The 11103-nt window shown below is 43.5% G+C and overlaps 1 protein-coding gene across 7 annotated transcripts in view; it reads left to right on the top strand.

Moving 5' to 3' along the window:
* Window positions 1-352: 352 nt before the first annotated feature.
* Window positions 353-11103, top strand: part of GK (glycerol kinase) — an 80609-nt gene continuing 69858 nt past the window's right edge. For 5 of the 7 annotated variants that reach the window (XM_070044694.1, XM_030844450.3, XM_070044693.1 and 2 more), the window contains exon 1: window positions 368-582. In XM_070044694.1, coding sequence (XP_069900795.1) covers window positions 505-582 — 78 coding nt within the window. In that variant the 5' untranslated portion in view covers window positions 368-504. Of the gene's footprint in view, window positions 583-11103 lie in introns of all 7 variants that reach the window. The other 2 variants (XM_070044696.1, XM_070044695.1) reach the window with 1 other exon arrangement.

The following is an 11103-nucleotide window of genomic DNA, read 5'->3' as shown; positions in this document are numbered from 1 at the left end:
TATCCGCGAGCGGAAGCCCCAGGGCGCTGGTAGGGTTGTGGCCTTTCCGCGGGCCAGAGACGCTCCCTGACCGTGGGCACCACCTGTCCCAGCCCCGGCCCTGCGGCAGGCCGACTTGGCCGCCTGGTCGCCGGGCCCACGTGACCTGTCGCGCCGGCCACCGCCTCCGCCGCGCCCAGGCCCCGCCCCCGTGACGTCTAGCTACCTCAGATTGTCTGAATGTTCCTTCTCTTTCCGCTTTCGGTAATTGGTCGGCCAGGCAGACAGCGCCCCCCCCTCCGCCCCGCCCCCGGAGTCGTGGGGAACGCTGGTGGGGGCGGGGCCTGGGCTGGAGGGGCGGGGTGAGAAGGCTCCGCGCCGGTAAAGGGGTCGCCCGAGCGCGGTCCGAGCCATCTACTGCTGCCGGTCCCTCGGCCCCTCCGACTCGCCGCCCGCCCCTTCGCCGCCCGCCGCCGTCACTCAGGGAAACGGGCTGCGACCGCCCGCCGACCCCAAGCTGGTTTCATGGCAGCCGCGAAGAAAGCAGTTTTGGGGCCGTTGGTGGGAGCAGTGGACCAGGGCACCAGCTCGACGCGCTTTTTGGTGAGCCCGGGGTGCCCCTGAGTAGGTGATGAACCGGGGCGGGAGCCTTGGAACGCCGGGGCTGGGTGTCGCGTCCCCATCCCGTTCTTCCCACGGCCCGGGGCCCCGGCCGCCAGGCAAGAGAAGGAGGCCAAGAGCCCCGGAGCGGGACTTGCCACGCTGGAGCTGCCCCGCCCGGGCCTGGGGGAACGCGGCCTCTCGCGACCCCCGCGGCTGAGCTGAGCAGCCGTGGCCTTGAAGGAGGAACCGGGCCGCCTTCTAATGGGGGGACTCCTCCCCCGAAGGGAGCTAGGACTCGTCGAGCGTCCGTGCAGAGCAGCCCGCCTGCAGCCAGGGACAGGTGGCCACATTGACCGCTGCTGCAGTCTTCCCCAGAAGCATTTGGCCTGCCGGGGGCAGGACGTCCTTGGATGGGGGAAGCTGTGTCACGGCTGTGGTAGCCTAACAGCGTCCTTTGGAGCAGTGGAACGAATATAGTATTAGCGTGATGATGCCTTGTCATTCTCTCCCACAGACATTGCAGAAGGTAGAACGCTAAGGCGGGGGGCGGGGGCCGGCGAGTGGCAGAGCACATTAGGAAAAAGTCACACTACACTGCTTTTACCAGAGTCTTTATTTAATTTCGAAGATTCGTAAATTTCATTTCTGATACTTTGCCCATTACAAAGATGACTGTCCTCTCTGCGCTTCACAGCGTAAAGCGGCAGGGAAATTCTATTTCTCGTTTTATTTACCATGTCTGACAGCAGAGTTTTGCCATAATGGAGTGCTATTTAAGTGACTTTCTGCTGATTAATTTGTTTTGGGCAATTAGGAAACTTGCTCTTAAAGTGACCTAGCACTGACTTCAGTAAGATAATTTAAAAGTAATTTTAAAAAACTATTGTTGTTTAAGAGCCCATGCTTTCAGTGGACATTTGACTAATCTGGCAAGTTGATGTAAATATTTAATGACTACTTAGCTCCCTCTTCACTTCTTTGTCTCAAATCATGTTTTCATGCATTATTTAGTATGTATATATACTGTATGTATACATTGTACATACAGTATATATATTTTTTTCAGAGCTCTGTTTAGTTGACCAAAACCTGCATTTGCACCTTCATTTTTTTTTTTAGTGAGTATTTTTGTGTTTTTAAAAAATTAATTGATTAATTTATTTTTGGCTGTGTTGGGTCTTCGTTTCTGTGCGAGGGCTTTCTCTAGTTGCAGTGAGTGGGGGCCACTCTTCATCGCAGTGCGCGGGCCTCTCACTATCGCGACCTCTCTTGTTGAGGAGCACAGGCTCCAGACACGCAGGCTCAGTAGTTGTGGCTCACGGGCCCAGTTGCTCCGTGGCATGTGGGATCCTCCCAGACCAGGGCTCGAACCCGTGTCCCCTGCATTGGCAGGCAGACTCTCAACCACTGTGCCACCAGGGAAGCCCCTGTACCTTCATTTTGATACTCATCTCTCTTGTCTAAAGTCAAAAGCCTTCAGTCCAGTTTTAGCTTGGTTCTTATTTAATGACTTACCTTGGTTTGAGCTGCCAAGACATAATTCTACCGTCTCTTACACTGTTTACCTTCTGATCACCCAGGGCAGGTTTCACTATGTCTTATTTTCATGTAAGTGTCTATAAAGTAATCCAGAATCATAAGTAAGAAACTTAGCCTACCTGGATTTGATTAATAAAATACACAATCATCACTACCATCTTCCCAAATTAAGAAAGACCATCAAGACAGTGCGCTGTTCGTTGAGTTTTGAAGCCGTATTCAAGAATTGCCCACACAAATGCCTCCAGGGGCCAGGCAGGTAGAGGGAGGAGGGCAGACTGGAGAGCAGACTCAGGCTAAGGGGAAACCTGTAGCTGCCAGGCAGGAACACTAGCCCCGTGCTGCCAAATCTTCAAATTCTTTAAGAAAAGCTGGTAGTCTAGAGTTTTCAGTGAAATCTTCCTGTTCTTAAATGTTGGCAACTAGTTCCTAATGGGTTGTAGGGGCCAAACCAAACATGGCAGTTGTTCTCAAGTTTATGCAGCCTTTGCCCTCTATGAAAGTGGGTAAAATATTTCATAACTCTGTAGGCTGCCTTTTTAGTTACCAGCCTGACTGTGCCTTTCTTCCTTTTGACTTTTCACTGTTGCTCTCCATATAGCCCAGCAATCTTCTTTATCTACTGCAGGTTGTTCCTGGTCCCTCAGATTTTGTTGCCCAAGAGGCATCTTTCTGCATTGGTGGGGAAGGAATGAAAACTTAGTATCATCACAATCAGTTGTTCAGTGTCATGAGCCTTTAAAAAGTTGGGTGCTGTTTACTGTGGCTTGATCTCAGTGAGTAAGCTAAGGTGCACGTTCAGAAGGTTCCTGTCCTGCTTATAGAATGATGTTTAGAAGTTGATCAATAAAGTTTCCTGCTGCTTGAGAAACAACTATGCAAGAAAGCTTCAGAGGTAAATAAGACTACCTGTGTGAAGGGATCCTGTGTGAAGTAGAGAAAAACTTGGAAATGGTTTAGAAAGGGTTTTTTTTTCCCTTGGTTATAAGGAAAGAGGTTTGCTAAAGCACTCCCTACAAAATACAGATAATAGAGTTGCTGAATAAGTGCTTCAGTCACAAGGTGATTCCCAGGAGTTGTTCTAGTCATATTGTTCCACATTGTAATTATGACTCAAAAATATTTGCTTACCTTCTCAGGAAAGAATACAGCAGGTAAGGACTGTCATAAGGAAGCTTATAGAGTGAAAGGTAGTAAAATAATTTCCTGACCATTATTCCTTGAATTGTCATATCTCATTCAACATTCACAAGACCAATAACCTTGCTAAGTTTTCTTTTCCCTTTTTCTATGCCAGCTATATTGGCTTTCTCCCATAAGGGACACAAGATTTCTTTATTCATGTTCCTTCATCCAAGGGAAATGCTTCCTCCCTGTGAAAATTTCCCATATCTGCTTCTTGAAATTGTGCTCTACCTCCAAATTTTACTCCAAATTTTACCTCCAAATTGTACTCAACTGCCATCTCTTGGTAGAAGTCTTCCTCAAACCCTTAGTCAGAATTTCTCCCCCTTTCTATAGCATTCTTTTTTATTTGTTAATAGCTCTTAGCACCTACTTCGTGTCATTGTATATCTGCTGTACTTGAAAGCAGGAACCTCCTTTTTAAGACTTGTTCATCTTTGCATTCCTTAAAATATCTTGGTCAACATGACAAATGAACATCTGTTTTATCTACAGGAGCACTTTGTACATATTTGTTGAATAGATTTTTATAGGTGAACTGAATTTTAAATCTGGTTTTCTTTTTTATCTTGTCAAAAAAATGTTAAAACTCTGACTTAGGTATGTTTGATTACTTAATTTCTTCTCTTTTAGTAGTAGACCTGCAATTTTAGAACATGTTCGTTTCTTCCTCTAGTTGTCAAAGACTTAAATCTTGGGATCCTATGCATATGTTTTGTACCAAAGGAAAATTTCCAACTTGTCTGATAGGAAAGTGAACTGGGCTTGGCATGTGTTTACCCAGATTGCAGAGTAGGAACTTCTTGGAAAGAGAATTAGTGTAACAGGTTTCAAGGAGGAGCCATTTCTTCGTAAGACAAAAGCTTCAGCTTAAACAGTCAACTTCCTTCTTTAATTTGGTAACTTTATTTTTTCCCCATTAAGTTGACTGCTAAAAAAACCCCAAAAAACAAAGGATTAGAATGTGTTGTGACTTGCAATGTGTCAGGCACTGCATTGAGGACTTTTCCAGCATTATCTCATTTAATCCTCATAACAAATATGATGTAGGTAGTATTATTAAGCTCCTTTACCCAGATGATTAGACTGTGCTGAAGAGTGTGCCCAAGGTTACAGAGTAACGTGGAACTGGGATTCAAGTCCAGGTCTGTCACAGTCAGAAACCTATCCTCCTAACACCTCCTGCCTTAGGCTCCCAAGCTACCTGAGTACAGTCAAACCTGGGTATCTAGGAGACTGGTTCCAGGACCCCCGTGGATACTAAAATCCTAGGATGCTCATGTCCCTTATATAATAAAATGGTGCATTATTTGCATAAAACCTATGCACATCCTTCTATATACTTCAAATCATCTCTAGATTACTTAAACCTAACACAATGTAAATGCTATGTAAGTAGTTGTGAATACAATGTAGATGCTATGTAAATAGTTGCTAGGCCCAGGGCAAATTCAAGTTTGGCTTTTTGGAACTTTCTGGAATTTTTTAAAAAATATTTTTGATCTGTGGCTGGTCGAATCTACAGAAACGGAACCGTGGATATGGAGGGCTGACTGCACTGTGAAGGGAAGATGGGAGGCTGGGGAAGGCCATTTACCAGTTCTGATTATGGTCACAGACGAATCTTCACCAAGCAAAACGTACTCACACACAGGTTTCACAATATGTAAAAAAATGTTGCCTTTGAAAAAGTCCTGCTGGTTTGGATCATCTTGTGACTCAGATTAAGCGGGGCCTGGGCAGGGCTTAGGTGTAGTCACCATGGATAATGGTTGCGTAACCATTTTGTTCCAATAGCCAGCATCTATGAAGAATGATCTGAATTGTAGCTCCGTGCTTATTTTGGCAGGAAACATTGCCTTGACCCCGGTTGTCTCATCATACTTAGAGATCTCAAGGTTAAGGGATAGATTTCCGCTTTCTTTTTTCATTTATGTATCCAACACATAAGTATTAGGCACCCATTAAGGGCCAGGAACTAATGAACAGTAAATTTGGTAAAACTAATTTGGCTCATAGCTCGAATGAGGCCCCTCTTATAATAAATGTAAATGTGATTCTTTTGTGTCCCCCCCGCACTAAGTTGGTTAGTTTTCTTGCCCATAACATTACAGACATGGCAAGAACATGTTCTCATCAGAGAGCTGCCACCCTCTCTTGTCCTCTTGTCTCATAAGCATAAATGTTTAGAGCCTTCAGTTTTGAGTTCCTTGAGGGGCAGAATGGTGTCTTTTTTCCCCCTCTCCAAAGCCTAATACAGCATCTGGCGTCTGGTCGGTGCTCATTACGTGAATAGACAACAGCAGAGAGAGGCCTCCAGGGCTTGATGTGTTGACTAGAACTCTTGGACCGAAAGACTAGAAAGGGAGAACTTGCGGGGTCTTGGAAAAAGTTGAATTTGGCAACTATAGCTATGTTAGATGTATGAATATGCTATTTAATATAATTTCCTTTTTTAAGAAAAATACAATGCCATTTGCTGTGTTTACTTCTGTGGCTTGTTGGAAGATGCCATTATGCCTTCTGTGGTCAAGTTTGCAATGTAACATGATTGTAGCTAGTATTTTTATTTTAGGTCCTGCAAATTTACATAGTGTTTTAGAGATGGAGTTTATATTCCTGAAAAATGTCTTACTTATCACACAGTAAAGCTGAGTGTGGCATGAGTAGGCTAGTGGGGAAACCACGTGGGGAGGGAAGTGAATGCATGTTTATGATGGGATGGCTGAGTTAGTCATAGGGTGAGTGAGGCAAGCGTGAAAGACAGTTACTTAGTAAGGACTGCATTTCGTCTTCATCTCTCCACTACTCCCCTTCTGCTGAGACAGAAGGCATGCGTTGTTTCAGAAAGTCCTTTTAAAACAATTTTTATAGAAGTAATTTTCCTTGTTTCTTCAGCTTTTTAACTGTCCCCCTCCTCTAAATCTGGAATTGACCATGATTTAGGCACAATGGTAAATATAGAGCTAATGACTTCTAATTCTAATTCTCCTCTTATAATAGAAGTAGTAAGAGTAGCAGTAGTAGTAATAATCATAATAAGTAGCAGTAGTAGCAGTAGTAGTAGTAGCAGCAGTAGTGGTAACATCTTTTGGGCTTATGCTATGCTATCTTTGGGTTTTGGGTTTATGCTATGCGCCTGCACTGTGCTGAATTTCTTTCCTATGTGAAGTTGTTTCTTCAGTTTTTAATTGCCCTCCCCCACCAAAAACAAAATCTGGAGCTGAGACAGGATTTGGGCTTAGAGATGAATACAGAACTGGTGATTTTTTAAAATTAATTTATTTAATTTATTTTATTTTTGGCTGTGTTGGGTCTTCATTGCTGCACGGGCTTTCTCTAGTTGCGGCGAGCAGGGGCTACTCTTCGTTGTGGTGCACGGGCTTCTCATTGCGGTGGCTTCTCCTGTTGCGGAGCACAGGCTCTAGGTGTGTAGGCTTCAGTAATTGTGGCACGCGGCCTCAGTAGTTGTGGCTCGTGGGCTCTAGAGCGCAGGCTCAGTAGTTGTGACATACGGGCTTAGTTGCTCCGCGGCATGTGGGATCTTCCCGGACCAGGGCTCGAACCCGTGTCCCCTGCATTGGCAGGTGGATTCTTAACCACTGCGCCACCAGGGAAGCCCACTGGTGACTTTTTGAATCCTAACTCTTATCACCTATCTGCTGTGCTGGTGGTAGTAGTAATAATAGGAACAGTAATAAAAATAGTACCAGTTGTAGCCACAACAGTAATGGTAACATCTTTTGGATACATGCTGTGTGCCTGCCCTCTACGAAATACTTTTCATACATTATTTTTTTATTATATTCTATATATTTTCGATGTTTTAAACGAAAAAATTTAAAACACACTGAAAAGTAAAAAGACAAACGTAATGAATGGCTGTGAATCCATCACCCAGATTTAACAATTATTCATACTTGTCATATTTCCTTAATGTACTTTTTTGGTGAATTTAAACCTGGAGTCAGCTATTTTTCCAAATATTTCTCCAAGTTTTCCTTTAGTGATTAACCATATTTAGAGATGAAATTCTGAGTTCTAGTGTTGGTCACTGTCGCAGAGATGTCACTGTTTCTAGGCTCTTTCAGGGGACAGATTTTAAAAGCCTCAGTTCATATTGATATTTCCAGTTCTAATTAACTTTACAGTTCACTTAAGTTCTTTCATTTTATATTTATTTCCTCTTGCACCGAAAAATCTTGGTTCCTGACAATATTAGCATACATTATTTTATTTAATCCTTTCACAGATGGAAAAGTCCAGGCTTAGAGAAGTTAAAGTCAAACAGCTGACATGGGCAGGGCTGGGCTTGACCCCCAGCCCCAGCTCTCCCAGGCCCATGCTCTTTGCCTCCATGTTACACCAAGCATAACGTTCTCAACTGCCTTTTCCGGCCCACATGAAATTCTAAGACTGGATCTCTTGTTTTTTAATTGACATATAGTTGACATATAACGTGGTATAAGTTTAAGGTGTCCACCATGTTGTGTGATACGTTTGTATATTGCAGTACGGTTACCACCATAGCATTATCCACGTAGCTCTACCATGTCACATAATTATCATTTATTTTTGTGGTGGAAATAATTAAGATCTACTCCCTTAGCAACTTTGAAGTTTATGATACATTACCATTGACTATAATCACTCTGCTGTGCATTAGCTCTCCAGGACTTATTTATCTGCTAGTTCCAAGTTTGTACCCTTAATGGATCTCTTTCTTTAAGCTTATGACCTAAAACATAAGCAATTGACTACTGGGTATCTCCACTTCTGTGCCGAGTTACACCTCAAACACACGTTATCTAAAATGAAATTTGCAATCTCCTTACCCCCTTCTGTACCCTAACTACTTCTCCTTGCCCTACCTTTGTCTTGTAAACACTGCCTACTCTAACTTGTAACCTGTCATCCTTGAGTATTCCTCCTTTTTTGTCACTCCTCCCCATCCAAGCCCTTGACGCATCTATTTGCTTATACCTCCTAAACTGAATCTCTCTCAGCAATGCACTTCATTCAGTCCCCACTGCTGCTGGCCTCCAAGTGGAGCCCTCTAGGTGTCTTACCTGGGTCACTGCAGACACATCTGCAGCTGCTCTCCCTGCCTCAGCCTAGCTTCCCCACCGTTCCCAGTCCCACTCGGACTCCCTTATATTCAACCTTAAGTCTTAGCCTGGAAGTTACCTCTTCTGAGAGCCCTTCTCTGAGCCCACCAGTCTGGGTTGGATGTCCTACCTCCTCGTTGTAGCATAGGCAGCCCTGTGTTAGAAAACTCCTTTGTATTCACTGCCACTTAATGAATGAAAAAGTCCTAATTAGTATCAGTCTGATTTTGTACTGGAAAAGCTCTGCATTGGTATTTAGAAAACCTAGAGTTTAGCCCTGTTTTGTCAGTATTATCCGATCTCTTGGAGCTCCCTTTGCAAACAAGAGAGCATTCCATTAGGGCCATTTCAGTGTGTGTTGTCATTTTGTTTTTTGCCTTGGAACTCCATTGTTAAGCTCTCTTCTGGAAGCTGAAGTCAATAAAATGTGAAATCTAAGGGAGGGCGTGGTCCAGAGCTCCCTGTCCTTCCTTCTCAGCTTCTGAAGGGTCCTAGAGATGCGGGCAGCACACTTTGAAAACACTAGCCCAGAGGAACTCTAGGATCTCTTCTAGATCCCATAGACTCTTGTGTCTTAAAGTATTTCTTTAAATTAATTTTCTTAAAGAGAGTTTTCTGTTCTGTGCCATTGTGAGTCTGAAGTTTTAACTAATTTTTAAATTAGGTGAATTTCAAACTTGAAAAGGGAGAAAAACATGAGCATCTGTAATTCTGGGGTGTTTCTTCCTTGCCATCTAATGATTTTTAGACAAATGACTGTGCTAGACCTTTTATAAAGCAAACTCTATAGCCCCTGCCATCTTTTATAGACAAGGGCTTTTGAAATCTACTTGAAAAGAACCGACTAGCACTCTCGCTACTCGGCAATGTGTTCTCATATGGAGTGTCTCATACTCTTCAGCCATAGAGTCTTATGGAAACATCATTAGCCTGCTTTGTGTACTTGTCCGTCTGCAGACAAATGGATAATCAGGAGGCTTCACTACAGTTCCTCACATGAACCTAGATTTATGAGAAAAGCAGTACTCCACAACTTCACTGTCCAGTATGACAGCCACTAGCTGCAGGCGGCTATTGATCACTTTAAATGTGGTTAGTCTGAATTGAGGTGGACCATAAGTATAACATCTATACCAGATCTCAAAGACTTATACTAAAAGAGTGAAAGATCTAATTAATTTTATATTGATCACCTGTTGAAATAATTTTAGATATATTGGTTTAAATAAACTGTTATTAAAATTACTTTCACCTTTTTTTGTGTGTTTTTTTTTTGGCTTCATTGGGTCTTCGTTGCTGCGCGTGGGCTTTCTCTAGTTGCAGTAAGCGGGGGCTACTCTGTTGCAGTGCGTGGGCTTCTCATTACAGTGGCTTCTCTTGTGGAGCACGGACTCTAGGCACATGAGCTTCAGTAGTTGTGGCTCATGGGCTCTAGGTGCACAGGCTTCAGTAGTTGCGGCACGCGGACTCAGTGGTGGCTTGCGGACTCAGTGGTGGCTTGCAGGCTCTAGAGCACAGGCTCAGTAGTTGTGGCGCACGGGCTTAGTTGCTCCGTGGCATGTGGGATCTTCCAGGACCAGGGCTCAAACCCATGTCTCCTGCATTGGCAGGCGGATTCTTAACCACTGCACCACCAGGGAAGTCCCCATTTCCCATTTTATTTAATATTTTTTTCCTAATAAGTACCTGATAGACCACAGTTCTTTAGATATTCAGCAAATATTTACTGATTATCAAACCCTATGCCAGGCACTATTCTAGGCCCTAGAGATGCTTCAGCAGATAAAATGGGACAGTTGGAGTGGACATCCTAGAGACCTACCCAATGCTAAGTTGTAAATTACTGGGCTATTACATGGGCTTCAGCCAAGTGCCTTTTATTTATGATGTATCAAGTTAACCTTTGCCGTGTAAGATATTTTATCTCCTCAAAGGACTTGAGAATTTGCCTTCTTGCTTTCATTATGTTTATTACTTCCTCTCCCAAAAATGATGTGTGTGGTGGGGAGGGAGGGGAGCAGCAACCCGACCCACTGTGTGTTTTCCCTTATTACTTTCTTCCTTAGTCTGCATTCAGCAAGTAATTTTCTCCCACAGGAAACCTAGGCCTGGAAACACTTTCTTAATTGGATGTGACTTTACTGCTGCAATTATAGTGATTTTGGAAGTTAGTTTTAATTAAAATATGAATCCTTACTCTGAAAGACTAAGTAATTTGATACTTAAATATAGGTACACCCAGGTGAGAAATAAATATATCTGAAAAAAAGGTTGCTAAGTTTTTAAGAAGTGTTGTTTTAGTGGTTTTAAATTTGTGGAGGCTTGTACTGCACTTCTCTGGTAGCTTTCATTCATTGGTTTTAATGTTTTATCATCAAGGGTCAGCAATTCCTGACAAGCATGTCACAGAGAGCACTCAGCTCGATGCCACGGCACTCTTCTCCCCCTGCTGATATGGCTCTACTTACCTCTCCTAAGAGCTAGATGCATTGTTACACTTCCCTTCAAAGGAATTTACACAGTATACTTTCCTGCCTGGGCATCTATTGACTCCTGTCTCCACATCCAAGGTAGATGCAGAATGGAACCATATACTATCACTATCAGCATTTGGCCAGCTCTCTTTTATTTTTGGTTTTCCTATTCTCTAAAAGAAATCCATACTATTAATTGGTTGATGTATTAAGTT

Source organism: Globicephala melas, chromosome X (assembly GCF_963455315.2).
Source record: "Globicephala melas chromosome X, mGloMel1.2, whole genome shotgun sequence".
NCBI classification, from domain to species: domain Eukaryota; kingdom Metazoa; phylum Chordata; class Mammalia; order Artiodactyla; family Delphinidae; genus Globicephala; species Globicephala melas.
Note: the sequence above shows the minus strand (reverse complement) of the source record. Positions and strands in the feature narration are given on the sequence as shown.